At 39.3% G+C, this 22,668-nt stretch overlaps 1 protein-coding gene across 7 annotated transcripts in view; it reads left to right on the top strand.

The window, feature by feature from the left end:
* The window catches only part of LOC118798847 (DNA-binding protein SATB1), a 62,395-nt gene extending 45,480 nt beyond the window's left edge, over positions 1-16,915 (top strand). For 6 of the 7 annotated variants that reach the window (XM_036558428.1, XM_036558429.1, XM_036558426.1 and 3 more), the window contains 2 exons: positions 10,837-11,043; positions 14,995-16,915. In XM_036558428.1, the coding sequence (XP_036414321.1) occupies positions 10,837-11,043; positions 14,995-15,531 (744 nt within the window). In that variant the 3' untranslated portion in view covers positions 15,532-16,915. The remainder of the gene's footprint in view (positions 1-10,836; positions 11,044-14,994) is intronic. The other variant, XM_036558424.1, reaches the window with a different exon arrangement.
* The last annotated feature ends 5,753 nt before the right edge of the window (positions 16,916-22,668 follow it).

Raw genomic sequence — 22,668 nt, 5'->3', positions numbered from 1 at the left:
CCACGGGTAGCGCTTTACGGAATCACTGGGCGCTGCTCGCTCTGGCATCGTGCCATTTCTGTGCACTAACATGAGGCTTTTCTCTGTGCTTTCTCGACTCGACTCGTATTTTGTATCTTTACATATCGCAGCTTCTTAGATTATCATTGCCTGCCATCCATGAAGGCGTTATTGTTATTCATTTATAAAGAAAAAAACAAAAATATGTATGTGTGTGTGTGCGTGAGTGTGTGTGTCTGTATATATATATATATATATATATATATATATACATATATTATTTTTCATTATTTTCGTTACTGTGGTGGCTTCATTTTGAGAAGTTGTTTGTTTACTGTTATTAATTCATCCTCTTCCTGTGGGGGATGGGCCAATTATTGTGGGGCAGAAAGCAGCCAGATGGGAACAGGGCGTCTCTGAGAGGGGGGAGAAGGCCTAGGACTCTTTATTAATTGATTTATTTATTTATCTGGTTGCCTGGTTATTAGGTTGCCTGGGAAACCGCTGCAGTTCCCTCTATTATTAAAGACACAATTTTCTTGAACTGGAGCCCCAGATGTCTGAATAATTGATTTAGGGATGAATTATGGCACAAAAGGCAAACCCTCCCCTTCCAATGAACCTTTGTCTTATTGTGTAATGGACAGAAGATTCTGCAGCAGAATTTTTCTTCCTCTTTTCCTACACGACCACCAACCATGCAGTCTTCACCTTCACCTCTACAAAAAACCCACCAGTGCACAAACTACAGGCATAGTAGATACACTACATTCTCTCTCTTGCTTCTCTCTTGCTTCTCTCTTGCTTCTCTGTCTCTCTCTCTCTCTCTATCTCTCTCTCTCCTTCTCCTTTCTCTTCTTTGCTCTTTCTCTGCTTCTCTTTCTCACTCTCTCCTTCTCTCTCTCTGTTTTGCTCTCTCCTCTTTCCTCTTTCTTTCTCTTTTTCTCTTTCCCTCCTCTCTTTCTTACTGTCTCTCTTTCACTGTTTCTCTCCTCATTCTTTCTCACTTTTTCTTTCTCCTTCTTTCTCCCCTCTTTCTGTCTCTGTCACTTTCTCTCTCTCTCCCTGCCCCTTTCATTTTCCATCTCCCCCTCTATTACTTCATATTAATGAAGCTGCTTCTCTGTCTCTCTCCTTCTCTCTTTTTCTGGCTCTTTTTCAGTCTTTCATTCTTCCCTCTGTTACTTCACATTAGTGAGCTCTCTCTTTTTCCCTTTCTTTTTTCATCCCTCCTTTTATTACTTAAGATTGAACCTCTCTCTCCGTCTCTCCTACTCTCTGTTTCTCTCCTGTCTCATTCTCTCTCATTTTTGTTCTCTCTCTCTTTCTCTCTCTCTCTCTCCCTCTCTCTCCCCCTCCCTCTTTCTCTTTTCCTGCACTCCTCTTACTTTTCCTCCCTCTCTCTATTACTTCATATTAATGAGCCTGTCTCTGTCTCTCTTTCTCTCTCTATCTCTCTTTCATCCCTTCCTCTAATACTTCATATTAGTGAGCTTCTCTCTCTCTCTCCCTCTCTCTCTCATGTGTGTGTGTGTGTGCATGTGTGTGTGTTAGGTAGTGTTCCTGTTCTTGAGCTTCTCCTGCATCTCCTCTGTCAGACCACACAGGGCTTGTTCTGAGGCCCATTCTGGCTAATCTGATCAGGCAGGCAAATACGCGGGGAAAAGCGGCTTTAATGATCCCCCTAATTACCCCAAGTCAATACCAACTGTATTATTAGACTCCGGGAAAATATTCCATTAGGGTCCCCCCCGTGGGACTCGCCGCGCGTAGCGATGTCACGCGCCGCGCGCCCCCGCGCTTGTAATTAATTTTATTTACACACGCAGGAATGCGCAAGGTCGCACCTGCAGCCCGGAGCCGCCCCGCCCGGCCCCAGCCTCGCCCGTTTAATCAGATCTGTCATAATTACCGTTCGCCATGCTTCCGACACACGCTGCGAAATATTTCAATTTAACCGCAGCCGCCAGTGCCTCACAATCCAGCCCAGCACTACAGCTTGATGTATCTGTCCGAACCTGACGGGACCTGCCTGTTCACACTGGGCTCAGTCAAGTTTGGACATCACTTCTGAAATATTTGTACTTAGGTTAGATTAAAATTAGGGTTTCTCTGAGCGTGTCTCACTTTAACATTTTTGGCCCACATGTGTCCCTGTGTGTGTGAAAAAATGACACTACAAGGTAGCTTAACTGGCGCTGTTGTTATGAATATGGAGTTTTATTTCGTCTCCAGTAGGTAGTTGTCAGGTTGATGGCTGCAGTCAGGTTCAGACAGACTTTTGTGTGGCTACAGTCCGGTTCAGACTAGGCCTGGGCGATAGGACAATGTAACTGGATATTGTTGATGTTAGACATGTAACCAATGGCAATGTGTAAAAGGTGTTAATTGACATTTTGGTAAAAGAACTGAGAGAGAATTAGAGAGAGGAGAGAGAGGGAGAATGAGAGAGAGAGAGAGAGAGGTCTGCTGAGAAACTGCATATGTTATTTCTCTGTGATATGCACTGTAATGCTAGCTTTACTGCAAAGATTCCACTTAATTTAGGTAACGTGAATGGAATTGAAAATGACTGTCGATGTGCTTTGGAACTTGAGCTTGTCTCAAAGTGACTTGCTGCAGTAAAAAAACGAGCTAATCTAACTGAAAGTTAGCATAAAGCAGCTCAGTTAACTCTAACCTGAAGAAAAAGTTCCTCTGATTCGCGTCCACAGCTGGTGTGCAGTATTTTCAGTACAGCATAAGTGTCCCAGTGGTTAGCTGAATTATGAAAACGCCGCTGTAATGACGGAAGATGCTTTGTTTTTAATGTGGAAAGCACATGGGTATGACTTAAGAAATCACAGGCAGTCTGAAGTTTCTCCGGCAGTGCGCGCTATTAGTAGCCAAGTTATGATTCTGTGGCAGAAGAAGCTCATGAATGCATGTGCCAGCAATAATGTTTAAAAAGATTATCATTTTAATTCATATGTGAGTTTTATTAAAGATTTTCATTAAAACAGTTAAAATGAAAAACCACATATAAACCACAATAGATTGGAAAGTAGGTCAAAGCTGCCATGGGCCGCGAAGATGATTTTATCGATAATCGTGAGGTTTTATCTAGAAAATATTGTTCTAATTATTTTTCGATATGGCCCAGGCCATTTTATTGGTCTAGAGTCAGACTCAGACAGAATTTTGTTGGGCTACAGGTCAGGTTAAGAGAGCATTTTCTCCAGCTGTGGTAGAGTTCAGACAGAATTTTGTCTGACTACAATCAGATTTAGACAATTTTGTCTGGATACATTTGGGTTCAGACAGAATTTTGTTGGGCTACAGTCAGATTCAGAGAGAATTTTGTTGGCCTGCATTTGGGTTGAGAGAATTTTGTCAGATACAGTTGTGTTCAGACAAAATTTTTTGGAGCTGCGTTCGGGTTCAGACAAAATTTTGTTCTACAGTTGAGTTTAGACAGTATTTTGTCAGGCTGCAGTCGGGTTCAGAGAAAAATTTGTTACCTACAGTTGGTTCAGACAGAAGTTTGTTGGGTTAGACTCAGGTTTAGATTCTAAACTTAATGCAGTGGTTCTGTTTGGTGTTTGGCAGAATGATCTATGGGTATATTTGGGTTTAGATCAAAATTTGAAGCCCGATTAAAGCAAGAGGAGTCAGACAAAGGTGACCTCCCTTCTCCTTCTTTACTCTTTGCTTCTCTCTTATCTAATCTCTGGCTCCTCCTCTCATTTCATCTCCACTCCTCTCACTTACCTCAGTGTCCTCTGAGGTTTTCTCTCTGTCAGAGCTGTCTGCTCTGTCTTACTATGCCTTACTCACAGTAACATAGGCATTTATTTGACTGTTTTTGTTAACCATTTTATGTATCAATATGTGGTTAAAGATCATTATCCTATTCAAAGATAAGTCAGTTAATATGACCTCATCAACTGAGTGACCCAAGTGTTAAGTTGTATTTATGTTGCACTCAAAGTTCAGGTCCTGTATGCTTCTATTTTGAGAGTTGAATATATTTTCATACCTTTTTCCCTTTTGAAGGCAAACTTGTCTGCCAATTAAGGATGCTGATTTAGCTGACATATACAATTTGCAGGTTTTATGCAATTTTAATCTATAATTCAATAAGATCTCTGTGATTTATCTGCTTAATTACGCACTGATATTAGCAATTAAACTCCAGCTTTGAATTAAATCTCAATCAGGCGCTTATAATTGATGGACTAGCTCTACTCGTAGGAGCTTCATGAGTTCCTCTCTCTCCAGAATTGGCGTACCGTTCTGTACGTTTGGGTTGCATCTGCACTCTCCATCACATCTAACTTCCTCTTTTCTCTTCCTGTTTCATTTGCGTGCATTGAATTAGGAGCTTTTGAGAACTGATTTTTTTTTCTGGTTTGTCTTATCTAGTAGCCTGAGAGGAAAACAAAGCTTTGAGGTAGAACTGACGACATACATTCCTCATATTTTTAATTTCTATTCTTCTAGTCTTTTTTTAAATTGTATTTTGAATTGACTTTGCATTTTCTCATTTGTAAAACACTTTGAATGACAGCAGTGTATGAGAGGTGTTATATAAATAAACTTGCCTTGCCTTGGCCCAAATGATCATTATTTAAGTTTGATCTTTGTCATAGTAGAACTGTTGGCACCTTTATTGCTAACTTAAAATTCATTTAGTATATTAAAAGCATAAAAGGACATAATTAAACCAAATGCACAAGAATTTCCTCTCTTAGAGATTTTAAAATTGGATGCAGGTGTGTTCCAGTATGAGTTTAAATTCAGGACGCAAAGGCTTTTATTATCAACTGTGACCAAGCTGTGTGGCAAAAGAAACTCTAAAATCAGACAGTTTCAGCACATATTTACAGTATCAGAGCATGGCTCATGGCTCTTTGTATTTAGCTACCCAGTTTTGTATTCATACACAATCACTCTGTCTCTATCTGTTTCTCTATCAGTATATCTCTCTTGCTTTCCTCTCTACTGCTGGTCTCGTTCAGAGAGCGGCACTTAAATTACCCCCTCATTATGGACTCGTTTAGGGGCCGCGGCATTCTGGGACTTGTAGTCCTTTCCACCCCAGAGCCCATGCAGCTTTTATTTGCTCGCCCACATCTGTGGGAGACAGCCAGTCTCTAGGTTTGTTTAAGAGTTCATGCGGCCACTGGCCCTATTTCCCTTCTCTCTGTGCCAAGACCATTTGAATAAGCGCTCCGAGCAGATCCATTTGCATAGAAAGATGTCCAACAAGCCCCTGCGTCCTCGGCCTATTTTTGGCCTGAGCATTTTTTTGCTTATTGTTGCAGGAGATTCGCATATGCTGCTCGAAAAGGCATTAATATATTTCTTGGGCGGCAGATGGACGGGTTCGGCTCTTTAGCTCGCGCGCTCACGTAAGTTTTGCCGAGCGCGGCGGCGGCGGCTCTCGCAGGCATAAACAGGTTTGAACGCACCGCATTTATCCTTTGAATTTATCTGCATAGCGCTGTCTGCCAGAACTGGGCCCGTGCCAGGATCAGGAAGGGGGGTAGGAGGAAAAAAGGGGGTGGTGGTGGGGGGGGGGACAATAATGCTTTGTCTGTTGTGTGCTTTAGCCCTTCGCCTGACATCAAGATGTTTGTCTCTCCTTTCTCTCGCTCTCTTTTTCTGTCTTTCTTCATCAACTCGCTGAAGAAGTCAGCCATAACAATGGATTACTCGCAGGAAAAAAGAACGGCATTCTAATTCTCTTGGATTACTGGTGTTTTAGAAATATCTTTTTAGAAAGTCCTCCTGGTTTGCCACCGAGAGTCCATTTTTATCTTATCAGTGGGGTGGTCGGAGTTGAATTAACACAACCACACTGAATTGAGTAAAATTGAATCAGTTTATTGTCCCATTTGAGAAATGTTTTGTGTGGCTGACCAAACACATTCATTTGTCAGAATCCGACGGGACCAGACTGCTCAAATCAGGTTCAGTGAGATATGAGCGGGTTTGAACGTCATCCCCCAAATATTTGTTCAAATTTCACTGCCTTGTTTTTATAGCCCACCTCCCACTTTTAAAAGATTTTACCCTACATTTTACCCTACTTTAGTTTTTGTCTTTACTTTATTCTTCCTACCTTTCATTACATTCAAAGGATTTTTATTCTCTCATGCTGCAGTCACTCATTCATGTTGTGGCACAATTTAACACCACAGGTACAGGTCCACAGGGACAGGTCCACCAAAGGGCGTTTGTGTTTAACTTGTTTGGCCAAAAATATTTTTAATGTTATATGTTCAATATGATATGTTTTTATGTGAACAGGTAACACCTTGCTTCACATCTCGCTATCAGCACCACACAGCATGAGAATAGTAAATTATGGAAAGTGTATGCACTTGCACTGTAGCTCAGATTTAAAAAGTTGAGGAAGTTGTTTGAAAGCATGACCTGATGAATAAATTTATTCAAGCAGAATTTAAATTTAATTTTGGACAGCTGATTCATTTGTCATATTGTGTTATTTATTTTATTTTATTTACTTATGATGTAATGATGGCTGTTATTGTAACACGTTAATTTAATCGGAGCTATCATTAGAAATATGAGTTTGTTTGCACTTTGGGTGATAATAGGTTCAGGTCAGTTTGGGATTTAGAACTTTGTAGTGTGGTTTGGGTCAGGTCAGGTTTGGACAAAAAACTAGCTGCTGTTGGTCAAACTTGGACACAAAGTTCTCGGGTTGTGTTTGGGTTTGGACCAAAATCCCCAAAATGATAACTTACAGGAGAAGAAAAAAACGTCTTTTACTTTGATCGAAAGTTAATGGAACAAGATTTTTTTCCAAGTTATTTTGGAGTATTTCTATTGAATTTGAAATTTCAACGATTTGTAAAGGACATGCGGCATTTCCAAATTGTGTAAAAAAAAATAATCAACCGACAAAACTGGATTACAAGGTTTTGTTCCAAAAGCGACAATACGTCGGGAATATTTACCTATAAGTGTACCATTCTGGAGATGTTTTTGTTACGACAGCAACAATGTGAAGTATACCCTTCCTCAGGTTTTTTTGCAGACTTGCAGGCTCTCTCGGCTCAGCGGAGGCCTTGCTGTTAGGGTTACGGAGGACAGGGCGGGTTATGCATGGGTGCATTGTGCTGTGGGGTATGATAATGACTAAATGGGATAATGTAAAGGTGTTGCCGAAGCCTCGTGACTAGGCAGAGAGCTCTGTGATAAATACCAGCTTGGCTTATGCTGCTGAGGGGCTCCTGGACTGACCGGCTCACTGACCAGTTTATTAATGCTCTCGATCGAGGGCCTGGCAGTTAAAGGGACGTGAATGCAGCGCTGTTTCCTCACAGAGCGGCCCTGTGCGCCTCTCATTGGCAGCTTGTGACTGCCATAGCTTTAACACACACACAGTCTCTGTTGAGCACTTTCTCTCGCACACACACCCTGTTTTGCACTTTCTTTCTCTTTCTCTCTCACAAATACACACGTATGCACACACTCACACACATACCCAAATGCATGGTGCGCTGCATAGCTGGGTGAATCTCGTGCATGAATTCATCCATTGTGTTCCAAGAGAAATATTTTTATCACAACGCCAAATTGCTATTTATACAACAGAACACAATGGAGGCTCTGCGTGGCCTGCCCTGGCCCCAGTGTGGAGGTTATTACCTCTGCCTCCAACACCTCTACAGGCCAAAACCAATCACCATCACCTCCCGCAGCTCTCAGGCCTGACCGATATGAACATTCTGTGACCGATACCAATTTTATGGAGACAAAATTCCAATAACCAGTAACATCAGTTGATGATCTAGTCAAATATGGTTAAAAATTAAGCAGTAGTTAAACTTAAACAGTGCTTTACTGACTGACATGACTTTTATAAGAGATAGGAGAGACAACAGTTCAGAGCTGAAGCAATCTTATCAGGGCTAGGTAGGAAGTCTATAGTTCTCAGTATCAGTACATGCACTGCAAGAACCGAAGCTTGCATTGTGTAATATTAAAAGGGATCATTGTGGCTTCTAAATCTACAGTGTTTACAACAGTTAAACGAAGCTGTGACATCACTGATTTGAGGATAGCATTCATGTTCACGGTTTGACTTCAGGGAAGAAGCTGTTAGAACGAGAAGTTGAATATTTCCATACCTTATGCACCTCACTTTGGTAAGAAGTAGCTTGCTGTTCTGCTGTTAAATAATTGTTCAAAAAGCCAATTACACACCCCCGGCCGGCCCGGGTGCCTCCTGGCTCTCTCTGTGTATGGGAAGACGGTGGAAGAAATGCAATTGGACAAATACAAACGTGTTTTCAGTTCTTTAAATCCAAGGGACCTCTTTCCCTGCCCCTCCGATTTGAAAGGCACACCATTGTAACAAAATCACGCATGTCTGAAATGATAACTTCATAGGAAAAGAAAACTTTCCTAAATTACACACATGTTAATGGAAAAAGATTTTATTCCAAGAAATTTTTAACTGTTTCTCTCGGTCCATTGATCATTAAACGTTCACAAAGATAAACATGGATGAAAAAGTAACAACATATACGAAAGGATCTTTATTCAATCGGTCAATATCACTGATGCGATGTGCATAATATGAAAGACGTTTTTGGCTTTAGAAGTGTAGTTAGATGGTTATTTGCAGAGTGGATGCTTTTGATCACTGCAACTTGCTCACTGTTTAATCCAGCAGGAGTTTTTTGAATTGTGAATTTTTTTTTTTTTTTAACATATAATGGGACGGTTAATGGTTGTGTTTGATTTGTGCTCGAGTTGACTGAAACTGCAGACATCAGAGTGGAAACAGCACCCAAATCCCTGTGCATGCAAATTAAAAAAAAAATACAATAAATGTGGCAGAGGAACAAGGTGGGCTATACTGTCTTTATGTCCCTCTCCCTCTCTTTCTCTCCCGGGTTTGATGTGGCTTTGGGAGGAGTTGGAGCAGGGGACAACAGAACTGCTGAGTTATCTCAGCCGTGCAGTGCGCTGGTGTGGCTCTGGTGCTGGCACTGGCCTCCTCTGTGTGTATGTGTGTGTGTGTGTGGCCGAGCGCTGGGTAATCCTGTGGAAATGAAAGGTGCTGCCGCACACTGGTCTGGAGATTACGGCATCACACTTGTAACAGTGCCAGGACATGGTGCTGGCATACGTACACACTCTCTCCTCTACACTCTCTTTCTCTCTGTCTCCTTCTGTTGCATTCCATACAGCGGTGGAGTGGAACTCTTTCTGCATTGAGGGATGTAGGCTCGCCCTTCAATGGCAAGATCTATATAGAAATAAAAGAAAATAGGAAAAACCAGGTGAATAAAATACTATGGTTTAAAAACAAGACATCAGACCTGAGAGCATAATGTGGCACGGACAGGAGCAAATGTGTTCAGCTTATCGAAACACTGACAGTGGTAGATTCTGCAGAATAAGCCACAGCTGCCTAATATAGAGTGTCAATAATGAAAAAAAAACACTAGCTTGTGGTGGGCAGTATGGCGATTTAATGTCACATTGAGTTTCTCATCATATTGTGGATATCAACTGTGTTACAAGGAGAGCATAAAAAGTCCTGTTTAAGTGGACTCCAGGGTAGGATGTGAAATATATTTATAGTTTTTGATAATATCTTTTAAAAGTGGCATTAGTGGTGGTTGTTTGTCTCTCAACTTATCAAGCCTCAGACAAGCGAAATGTTGGGATGCATATTTTTTTGGGAAAATCTCTTTAAGTATCATTACATTATTGCCATATCGCCCACCCCAATCATGTGCATTGTGTAATCATGCACCTTATTAGTGAAGCCTGATCTTAACACATCTTTTAACTGTAATATATGAAATGTGAGATAATAGTTAATAAATTTATTCATTTAAAAAAAAACTCCACCATTTGTTTTTCGTCTTTCTGGACTGCCTTGAAATACCATCAGTGGTAAGCTTTACTAGAGCCAATATAACCAGACCAACGTAACAGGACAGTAAAGAAAAATGTGTATAGTAGCATCATGTTGTTGCATTAGTATACTGTAATACCAAGAAACATGAGGTAATAAATAGATTAAAAAATTTTAAGCCCAACTTGCTGTTTTGTCTTTTTGGACTGCATCAGTTGACCCACATTGATTGACGCTGCTGAACAATTGTGAAAACACCCAGTCATTTTATGTCAAAATGGGAAAAATCTGCCAACAAAAGTAATAGCCCACTGTAGTCTTGTCTTTAAAAATACTTTGCATGCCTTTCTGCAGCTTGACTCTAATATCTCTTTTAATAGGTGCATCTCATAAATGTGCATAGGTGGTTGCTATTGGCTACAAGTCATCAGTGATCAACAGCAGAGGCTAAAGTGCTAAAATTATTATTAATTACATGTAAAAAGCATTTACAGGGAAATATACATGAAACATATGTAAAATATTTGAATAACAACTTGGCAAATTAGATAAAACCTTAGAACTAATATGACCAGGGCATGAAAAAATAGCCAGCATTTTACTAAGAATAGCATTTTTTGCTATAAGCATGAAATGGTGTGACAATGATCGTGCCTGTTTCAAGCTTGCAGAATTATATATATTTTTTTTAGTTTTAGGTGTGATGTCAGCTTTTGTGTAGTATTTCGCTGCTTACTAAAACAAAACGGCTAAGCACTTTTAGACATCATGCCAAGAACTAAATAAATAGACTAAATACTAGTAAAATCATCAGTTTTTATGTGCACCAGAAAATTGTGAATATTTCATATTTTTGACCACAAAACAAACTTAAAAAAACTGTGAATTCTAGTATTGATAAAAGTTTTTCATACTGTGACCGATGTGTGTGTGTTGTTTGTGTGCAGGGCTGGCTGTGTGAGCTCCTACGTTGGAAGGAGGACCCATCCCCAGAGAACCGCACACTGTGGGAGAACCTGTCAATGATCCGGCGTTTTCTGAGTCTGTCACAATCTGAGAGAGATGCCATCTACGAGCAGGAGAGCAACGGGGGCCAACAGCACCACACAGACCGACCAGCACACCTGCTGCACGTCCCCACTGAGCCCCTACAGGTCAGCAACACACAATAATAATATGTCCTGTATGCATTATGTATTGGCGCTCTCAGCACAAAACCTAAAATGCTAACTTTTCAGGAGAATTACAAAATTTTCTTTAAGTGCGAGCTCCTAAGTGTAATAATGTGTCCAATACATATAAAATATATGTAAGCACTTATATATTATTATTATTAGTAGTATTATTAATAGTAAATAGTAAACTTAATCCTAACATTAGTGTCAGAAACCAAAAAGAAATGTTTTTATTTTTTCAGTTTAAAAAAAATTAAACATGGAGCTCTTGTAGAAAGCTTAAATATCAGACCATTTTGTTGGTACTGTATGGGTAAAAAACTTACATATATACAGAACTGTGCAAAAAGTTTAGGCCATGGAATAAATTAAATTTAATTTTAATTCAGCAAATTTGAGTAAATTTATTTACATTTTAATTTATCTGGGCAGTGACCATTTGTTTGCTGATAAAAACGCTAATAGTAGAATATATACAAATAACATAATACAATAAATAGTGATTTTATCCATGTCCATGGGTCACATAACCACTACTAGAAGGCCAGTTTTTAATTGCAGTTATTATCCAGTACTTAGTTTTGCTCACTCAGTACTTATTTACATTAATTCAGGTGTAGTGGTGATGGAATTTAATAAATCCATGCAAAGGCTGGTGTCACCGATGAGAAGTCAGGAACCAAATGTCCTCTAACTATCACCCAAGAAATTCTTTTTTAATGTTTATTTGTATAAATTATTATTTTATTATTATCTTATACTGTGTTTTTACTTGCAAAACACACTGCTGAGATAAATGGTTTTAAACAAAATTTTTTAAGCCAAAGACTTGCACAGTACCCTACATACATACACACATGGATACATGCATTTATGGCACAAGAGTGCAGTCATATGCACACATATGCCCAGATAGTATCATGTACATGGCCTGTTAAAAGGTGGCAGACATCTGTTCAAAATATTTTTATACAAATGAGCATGTTATTGTTCACATTTTTTAATAACTGATAAATAAGCGTAATCAAGACAAACCAGGTCTATCATACATTCCTGACACGTGACAGGGCAACACTGGGGATAAAACCTGTCGTTGTGATGTCAGCACTCATCAACACTCAAACCTTTCAAGTGTTTAAACCACTTTAGGGCCAAAAATAATATCAACAGGTGCTTTTAACAATGGTTTGTAAAAGAAAACCATCAAATTATGATTTAGAGAAAACCTGCTCTTCATAGCAAGGAAGATATTTTCATGAACATAATCTGAATGTAGAAGATAAATATACCCAAAGGATTAGCACATTACTGCTTTGCACAAAAACTGCTGGCATTTTACGCTAATTAAAATTACCAAAACGAGATGGCAAAGTGTCTCCTTGTATGTACACATATACTCTCAGACCTGTGCACATCACACCACACAGGAACTCGGCAGCTATTTATTTATCTGTTGCTGTGACTCCAGCGTCGTTGTTACTGAGTTGCTCAGTTTTTACTTCAATGTTTAACGCTTTGTTGCATCCGTCTCGAGTTGTTGGATATTAACCTGCAGGACTTTCTGAAGCAGTCTCAACTCAATCTCAGCATCTGCGCCAGAGACGCCGAGCTGTCATTAGCGCAGACATTTGTCAGCGTTCATATTTTTTAAAGACAGCTGCCTGTTTCGGATAAATGAAGGCCTATTCAGGAATGCTGAAAAAAGAAAAACATCAGCCCTTCTCACTTACAGCTGGTTCTTTGATCACATATTATTTTGTTTACTCCAAAGCATATGGTCAATGCGAGCGAGTAGTGTGGATGTTATTTATTTAGTTTTCGCTCACTTAAGACGAGGACATTAGCACACAATGGTGTGAGTCTGAAACACACAGATGCGAGTCAGATGTCTTGAGCACATGCTGGGTGACAAGAATCTCTCTTAGGCCTCCTGTGCTACCAATGTGCCAAGGGAGATTTGATACTGAGGCCACAGTAATCCATGTTCTCAAGTAAACTATTAATATATGTAGTTTTCCAAAAGCATAGTAGTATAAAGGCCATTTAATTCTGATTAATATTTTTTTTGGATTTTATTGATGATTGAAAATGCAATCATGCATGTTCGCACTATTTGAGTTTTACATTCTAGGCTGTATTGGAATGGCACGGATAATGCTTAAAAAGTTTGGGATTTAAATTACATATGTACCCATCCACATGTCAGTAACAATCGTATGCTATGGAGAGATTACTGTACTATATTCTACCTGTATTCCTCAGCATCTAGGAAGGTCAGTTATGGTATTACTATTATTATTATGTCTGATCCTAGTTTTGAATAGTTGTAATTTTAGGGGCTCCACTTAATCTAAAGGTTTAATAAAGGTTTAACCAATCAGTGTTAAGAGTTTTTCCTAGAACTGTACATCCAAGCTAAGAACCATTTAGGAACCTTTATTTTTAAATGTGTACAAATAGGACTCTTCTTTGGATCGACTGTAATGCAGTTGTTGAATCTTCATTAAGGAAAAATATGTTAAGGTCATTTTGACTTGTACAGAAAATCTTCTTACAGAAAAGGTAATACTTGCTTTACTTTTTAGTGGTAGTGATGCTGTTTAGGCCTCTGAACTGCACTCTTTATCTGCGATTGTCGCCATTGGTTTCCAGTGCTTTGGGGAAAGTCCTAGGAAAAAACTGTTTATTATGGTCAACAGTGACCGACAGCTGCCTGCTCAATAGCCTCAAGCAGTGAAACAATGCTGTATTTCAGAGCCACTGTGTTTTGCCTTTGCCCCAATGTAAGATTGACCTAAACACACACACAAACACATTATATCAACCCCTTGCAGTTGTCTGGACTTTTTTTGTCCTCCTTGTTGTGTGAAGGCCCAGCTTTTGAATAGTGCTTGATAAGCAATCAACGGGCCCAGAGTTTCTATGTGAGCTTTTCAGAGTTAAAAAAGTTTTGGAAAAATGGTCGTACATGGAAAGATAAAGGTAAAAAAAATTCCCACAGATTACATTCAGTAAAAGGTTTCGTAGCCTCTTTCTGACCCACTTGGAACAATACTCTCAATGACAGACCTACCCCAATCAGTGTGCCTACATTTTGCTTTTTGTTCCACTTCATTCTAATGCGGCTGTTTGAACATTGTTGGTTGTTTTCATGTACGGTTGTATGCAAAAGTTTAGGCGCCCCTGATCAAATGATGTTCTGTTGATTTTCTAAGTGAAAATATGAAAACATCATCTACAGAGCACACGCGTCTGCACGTTTCAATGCACTGTTTCTCATTATTTGCTTAATTTAACATAGTGGTAAACAAATAAAACAAAATGTGGTCTGTGTAAAGGCTATGGCACATTTTATAATTATTTTTTTCCAATATGTTAAACTCAGCAAATAAATAGAAATTGTGCAATCAAATTTGCAGAATAATTTATCTGATAATATTCAGCTATCCTTAGGAAATAATATATCATGAAATCTCACTACAATTTGTTAAATTTCATATAATTCAATATTTTACACAAATGTGCTATTTACACAGTAGTAGAATGTAAACTATAAAACATACTTTTCAATAAAAGCTAATTTTTCAATGTTTTTATTTTTACCTGTAAAAGTTGTCTAAAAATTTTATTTTGGACAAAAACTAAAAAAAATCTGCACATACTTCATTGAATTCGAGGACCACAATGGAAATAATCTTTAGGGCCTCATCCTGTGCAGTGTATGTATTTTATTCATCAAATAAATTCACTGTATTCAGTCAGTCTGTATTATAAATACATAATATTACAAATCAGTTATAATGGATTCTAACAGTCCAATGTCAATACAGTTGAATCCCCACCTTCAGATGCTTTTAAATCTGTATATTGATTTTGCTTTGAATGTTGATAATGTTGCTGATGTGTGTCTTTCCACTGGTTCCATTACAGTCTCAAGCCCACCAGCCACCCACGGCCCAGCACCAGCCCAACTCCCTGACCCTGCAGCACCCGTCCCAGCCTTTGCTGCCCCAGCAGGTTCCTCAGCAGCAGCAGCAGACGGGCCCCCGCCTGCCCCCTCGCCAGCCCTCCACAGCCTCTCCGGCCGAGGCGGAGGACGAGGGCCAAGTTAAAGGCCGTCAGCAGGGCAGCAGGATCTCGCTGGAGGCCCTGGGCATCCTGCAGAGCTTCATCCAGGATGTGGGCCTTTACCCAGACGAAGAGGCCATCCACACACTGTCGGCGCAGCTGGACCTGCCCAAGCACACCATCATCAAGTTCTTCCAGAACCAGCGCTTCTACGTTAGCCACGGCGCCAAGCCCAGAGACGCCGAGGAGGACGAGGGCCTGACGGACTTCAAGGAGGGTGAGCTGCTGAAGGAGCTGGACGAGAGCACGCAGACCAATAGCACCATCTTCTCCATCAAGATGGAGGAGCACCTGGCCAACGAGGCGCAGACACAGGCCGAGCAAGAAGTGAAAGAATGAAATCTCTTGTGCTCTTTTGTTTTCTCTCTCTTTCTCAAGCTTGATCTCTTCTTTTTCTCGCTCTCCCGGTCTCCTCCTCTCTCTTCCTCTCTCTCTTAATCTGCCTTACAGCAGTAGAACTGTAAGACTCTTGACCCAGGACTGAGTAATACAAAAAAAAAGAGTATTACCTTTTATGTTTTGTAAAGCCCTGTATTATTATCACTGTAAAGAAATCATGCATCATTTAAATAACCTGCACAAACGAAAAAACTGAACTTAAAAAAAGAAAAAAAATCTTGAATATGTTGCCGTGGATATTTGCTGACTGCACTTGATGTCTGTTGTTTTTACACTGAACTTCTGAACTTGAGCTACTGAATTTTAAAAGAGGAAAAAAAAAGTCAGTCGAGTTTGATAGACTTTGATAGATGTTTACGTACGTGGTGTTAACTGGATTTTTTTATTTTAATGCAACTGAAACCTGGGGTGGAATAGAGGAAAAAGGCCTTAACAGTGAGGTACTGAGACTAGCACTGCTGGGTAATGAGGAAGGATCACTCAAACTCTGGAACCCCTGTGACCTGCAGGTAAAGTGGTGGAGAATAGCTCAATCTTTACTTATTATTTGTTTGGAAGAAATATAAATATATATATAGACATATATTAATTGTAAAAAAAAATATACAGTCTTAAAGAAACTATGCCAACAAATGCCTTGTACTATATGGCACTGCCGATGTTAGATTATTTTGCAAACCTTTGTCACTGTAATTTTCAGGATTTTCACACAGTTCAAAATGTGAATCACACAGCCACCTCCCCCCCCTCATCATCCTACATTATTTATTTGCAGTTCATGCTGTGTTCTGATGTAATTATGTTTTTTTGGAAAGTTTCTGTTACATAGCGCTTTTTATTTTACTGATCTTTTTTCTATTTATAAATGTAATTTTGATGGGCAGTAAAATCAAAAGTGTCTTAACGTTTTAAATGGAAAAATGTGCTTTAACAGTTGCCTAAAAAGTGCTGTATGTCAAGCAACTCATGCTACAAGCTTCACAATTAATGTTGTATGCAATTTTTACTATCATGCAAATAAGCTTAGGAAAATGACTAACCCTATAGACCACCTTAGAGAGAAAAACATATGCAATTTGTGTGAAATTGATGTTTGCAATGTGTCTTCCTTTGGTTAACAATCCAATTCAAAGCTATTCCTGTATAAAATATTCTGTACAAAAACAAAAGTGTTTCTTTTTTATGAGTTTATTGCAATGAGAACACCAGTTATTTTGTTACGACTGACTGTTTTATAAGTGTTTCTCGGTTTCTTTGAGCAAAACTGTTCTAACTAGGAGTGGTTATTGATTGTTAATGACACAATTAAACTGTTTGTATTGTACCCCAGAATCTTTGCATTAATGGCACCATTTACATGAGTACCAGAGGAAATTAGGCAGACTTGCTCTCATTTTATTTCTTTATTTCTTTCTTTTTGGAAGTAGAACCTATTCAGTTCATTACTGTTTGAACCTTTTGACTCGCTGTATTAACAGAGTAATACACCGCCGGCAGATGTGTTTTCCATACTTTCCACATGACCCCGCCCCCTTTCTCTCTCCTTCCCCCCCTCTGTTTGTTTCCTATTTCAAGCACGTTTCGGGTAAATAAACGGCTGGTGTTAATGCCTCGTTAATGAGCCGATCTTCAGGGAGAGAAGGTGTAAAGAGATGCAGGTGCTGTGACCTCTCACTGAACCCACCGCCTCACCTGTTCGCACCTGCGCCAAGGTGTCACCCAGGCTGGGCCCTGAGCCACAGGAGGCTTGTGCTTTTGCTTAAAAATTAAGTGTAGGCCAGGAAACTTCCTAAGTTTGTCAGGTGGGTGGTAAGTTCAAACATACCTGTGTGAGGAACTTCCACTTTTTCTCCTTTTTAAAATGTTCAGTGTCATTGTTCTTACATTTACAACTACTACACCAAAAGGAAATGTCCCATCAAAGTTGCTCATGCTAAAAAATGTGCTGTCGATAGTTTTCCAGTCCTCGTCCTTGTCTTCTCTGGTTGACAAACGCACCTTCGACACTTGCACAGTGGCCATTCCTGACATTCTAGAGGAAGATACTCCAAATAGCGAATTTGTCGATACAGATATCGATACCAACGCTTTTGTTCTATCACCAGCTACTTGTGTACGAGCCCTGCATGTGGATGTATTATGCTTTGTGCTATTTAAAATGACTGGGCAAATGTTAATATGTTGACAGAACGTCCCGTTTTGACACGTCGCATGAGATGATCCATCTGTATGTATGACTAAAACCAATAGAGCAGTGCTGGTACTGAGGCCATTACCAATTCTGGTACCAATATCATTCCTCCTTACAATACAAGGGCCTCCAGATGAACTGACCACCTGCATTGTGTTGGATTCTTCTGGAACGCCAATCTCTCACAGGTTCTTTAAATCTGTACTGTAAATTTAGCATCTTACTGTGTACAGGTGTGTATTATGTGAATTGTATGACGTGTACAGTTGTGTACAGTATGAACAAGCACATTTCAATGATTTCAAATGTCAAATAAACTTCCTTGAAGATCATAAGATTTCAATGACAAGCAAGTCTCATTGTAATAATCCAGCTGAAGGTTGCACTGGTAGCAAGAAACACTTTCTTCATATTTTTTCAAAAAAATGAAGGACTCAATCGTCCTGAGGTTTCCATTCTTCACTATACAGTCTCACTTTATTCGCAAAGTGTTCATAGCACCAGATTCACTCTCAGTGTGGCCCTTTTTCCGTTTGTTGATGTTCTACACTGGCGTTGGATCTCTACAGCATATCCTGACGTCTGAAAGCCTGGTGATTTCTCATCAGGTCCACGAAGAAGTGGAGGGTCGGGGAAGGTAGGAATTAAAAAGCCCTGTAAAGGCTCGGTGTGTGACAGGGCTAATGGATGAAATGCCCCAACTCATTAACTGCTGCAGAAAGAAATATTTTGTTTGTCTAGCACCATCTTTCTGCCCATAGACCCTTTTAGTAGGACATAAATCATATGAATATGTGAAGATATTGTTGTATCTTCTGTTGTGGTTCTTCTTTCATTGCACCACCATTTTTTTCAATAATGTAATGAAATTTAAATAAATTATATATGAACAATGAAATGTATCAATATAAATATATATGTATATCCAGTCAAATATACAATATATTTAGAAAAATATAGATCATTGAGATATGAGAGATGACCTCATACACACACACACACACACACACACACACACATATATATATATATATATATATAAATGTTTATATATAAACAGCATTCCTCATGGGTCATTATGAAGCTGTTCAAAAGAATGCCAAGAGTGTGCACAACGTTGCATCAAGGATTTAAAATCGTATTTTGGTTTTGTTTTGGTCCCCATATAACTCCATATGTATAATTCCGGCAATATTCTACATTGTGGAAAATAGTAAAAATAATTAAATAACCCTTATATGCAAATTCAAATTCATATTGTATGCGCAAAATGTAAAAAGTATTTTTACAAGAATCCATCCTGTATTTCAGTATTTTATAGCTCGATTACTTTCCTTGAGTACTACTGCAATTCAGTACTTGTACTCAATTACATTTCCAAGAAAAAATACTTTTTAGTACTTACTTTTTCCATACTTATACATCTCAAAGGCCAGCAGATTTTCTCTTTTTCTAATAAATTCACTTCCCACAGTCCCCCACACATTCATTTTTATCAGAATACGTCTCTCTTATGTGTTCAAACGTATTTTTTAGGATCCATACATTCTCTTAGGTACAGTTTTTCAGTTCTGTTTCATTACATTTTCAAAAACCTGAATGACACTGTTTGCATAATTTGACGTGTAAGTAATTCAGTTTAGAACAAAGGCTTTCACAATAAAAAACTAAAAACAACTAAGAATATGGGAATTTTTGGCAGTCATTATTGCTGGATATTAGTGGAACGCACCTCTCAGGTTGTAGAAGATCAGCCTGCTTTTGTGCTCGGAGTGCGTAAAACTAAGCAGGCCCTGGCTAGAAGCCATGATGAACAGGATTCCATGATGTTGCACGGAAGACTGAGCTTATAAGAAATTTCTTCGGCGCTCATAGAGCTGTTTTTGAATGAAAGTTGACCCGGGCTGTCTGAGGAGGAAAAAATTAAGAAAAACTTTCAGACAAAATAATGTCTAAAATGTAATGTCTTATGTATTGTATTGTATTGCACTGCTCTGTGTTTAACTCTGTTCCTTTTTCACTAGGTGTCAATGACTTTCTGATTCTAGCAGTATCTGAGCTCAGGACCGGCTTTCTCTCTAACCTATTGGTAACTAGCGAAGATACTTTCTCTGGATAGACAAAGCACTTTTTGTAAGTCGCTCTGGATAAGAGCGTCTGCTAAATGCTGTAAATGTAAATGTAATGTTTTTATTCAGTACTGTCACATCAGGTGGTCAAAGTACAATCTAAAGAACAAAGGTTCCTCATTACATGGAGGTTCTTTAAACTTTACGAAACCTTTTTCACAGGTTCTATCTCATTCAGAGTGGTTTGATAAGAAATGTTTTATTCTAACGAAACTGACCAATTCATATCAACTTATTTTCAGTTAGAAAGTCATCAGAACATACCAAAATACATACCAAACATACCATACCCATTGCTAACGTGTACAAATCAAGCACATTGCGTTGCAGTCTCCACAGACAAACACTGGCAGTAGAATGGGTCGTACTGAAGAGCTCAGTGAATTTAAACAGGGCAGTGTCACAGGATGCCACCTCTGCCACAAGTCAGTCTGTGAAATTTCTGTCCCGTTAGATCCGCCCCTGTCAACTGTAAGTGCTATTGTAGTGAAATGGAAACGTCTAGGAGCAACAACAGCTTGAAGTGGTAGACAATGAGTGTGGCCACCAAGTGTTGAAGCATGCACCGTGTAAAAATCGTCTATCTTCTGTTGCATCACATACAGAGATCCAAACTGCCTCTGGATGCCACATCAGCACAATAACTGTATATTGGGAGCTATAGGTTTCCATGGCTGAGTAGCTGCACACAAGCCAAAGATCACTTTGCGCAATGCCAAGCATCGGCTGGAATGATGTAAAATATGCTACCACTGGACTCTGGAGCAGTGGACACGTGTTCTCTGGAGTGATGAATCACGTTTTACTATCAGTCAGTCTGATGGATGAATCTGGGTTTGGTGGATGCAAAGAGAACGCTCCCTACCAGAATGCATGGTGCCAAGGGTCAAGTTTGGTGGAGGAGGGATAATGGGCTGGGGCTATTTTTCAGGGTTTGGGGCCCTTAGTTCCAGTGAAGGGTGATGTTAATGCTACAGCATCCAAAGAGATTTGAGACAATTATGCTTCTAACTTTGTGGCAACAGTTTGGGGAAGACCATTTTCTGTCCTAACATGACTGTGTCCCTGTGCAGTCCATGAAGTCACGGTTTGAGGAGTTTGGTGTGGAGGAACTCCAGTGGCCTGCACAGAGCCCTGACCTCAATACCACTGAACACGTTTAGAATTAATTGGAACAGAGATTTCTTGTCAAACATCAGTGTCTGACCTCACAAATGCTCTTTTGACTGAATGGGCACAAAATCCCACAGACACACTTCAAAATCTTGTCGAAAGCTACCCAGAAGAGTCAGTTTGAGTCAATGTAGTCACTGGAGCCAATTCCAGACTAATGTCCAGTTTTTGAATGGCATGTCCAACAAACTCATCTAGGTTTGATGGTCACATGTGGCATACTTTTAGCCATTCAGTGTATAAATACAGCAAAAATAACTAAATTTTTTATATAATATATATATATATATATATATATATATATATATGCAATAAGTTGAAGTGCATATGTGCACTGACTGCAGTTAAGAAGAGTGGGACAGGTGCTTATTTAGAAGGATAATGGCATGGTATACAGTGAATATAGTGGTTATGTACATTACAATGTCTGGATTAAAGTGTATGTGCAGCTGTTTAACGCAGTGGAATGTGAGCAGCGTCCTTAATTAGGTGGATTATGGGCTGAGAAAGGAGTCTTTAAGGCTCTCATTCTTAGTCTCCTGCTGGAAGAGGGAGGGACTGGGGTGTGACGGGTCACCCATGTTAATCTAGTTAGATCTAGTTTCAATTTTCACATTTTGTAAATGTTTATATATCGGCATCAGCAGATATACATGAAAAACGACTGCTTTTAGTACGAAATAGTCTACTAGAGGCATTGCTTTACAATAGTTTTGAGAAGGTTTTGGCCTGACATATTTTAAAAAACCCATTAATGGGAGAGAGGTACATGCAGGGTGTTATGAGGCAAAAATTTTCCCCAAAGAAAATGTTTTTACCACTATTTTATCACCACTGACATTACATATAAAAACAGAAGACATGTTTTGGTTTTGAATAGTAAGGAAAACGTACACTGTAGGAACCGTGACCCCTGGTTCCTTTCACCATCACTGTAAAGAAATCTGAGTCAGTCAGTTTCTCTGCAATGAACTATTTCACATAAAATCCCTCTGAATGACTTTGTTTACATTTCGACTACTGAATTATGTAGAAAGAACATTCACTGAAAGGTTCTTTAGGGTACCAAAGGGGTTCTTCTATAGAATCACTCCAAAGAACCCTAAGAGAAAAAATATAGCTAGTCATATTTCATAGGTTGCACTTTCTTAGTGTTTTTTCCATCACAAGAGTGTGAAGTGAAATATTCAGTGTGAAATATTTTCTACATCACTCTGCCAGTTTTAGCTCAAGTTAGCTCCATTATTGGTCATCTCCAAACTTTCCCACAGTTTTAAGTCCAGAACCAACTTTCAGTCTGAGGTTAGCTAGTGTTTGCTGAATACAGTTTGTGAAAAAAAAGTGTTGCACGCCAGCAAACGTGAAAGCACTTGAACACTATGAAACCAACAACTTTTTACTTCTCATATTTGATCTTATTGAAGTAGCTGTGCAGATGCGTAGGCCTACTTTTACTTCCACTCAAGTAGGCGTTCTCGGAAGTAGTACCAGAACTTCCTGTTGGGTACAACTTTTAGCTTTCATTCCGCTACTAGTCAAAAAGGTAATGAAACAGCTTGCTTGATGAAATGTGAGATGCAGCAG

This window comes from Colossoma macropomum, unplaced genomic scaffold (genome assembly GCF_904425465.1).
Source record: "Colossoma macropomum unplaced genomic scaffold, Colossoma_macropomum, whole genome shotgun sequence".
In the NCBI taxonomy this organism is placed as follows: Eukaryota; Metazoa; Chordata; class Actinopteri; order Characiformes; family Serrasalmidae; genus Colossoma; species Colossoma macropomum.
The sequence above is the reverse complement of the archived record's forward strand: the minus strand, read 5'-3'. Positions and strand labels throughout refer to the sequence as shown.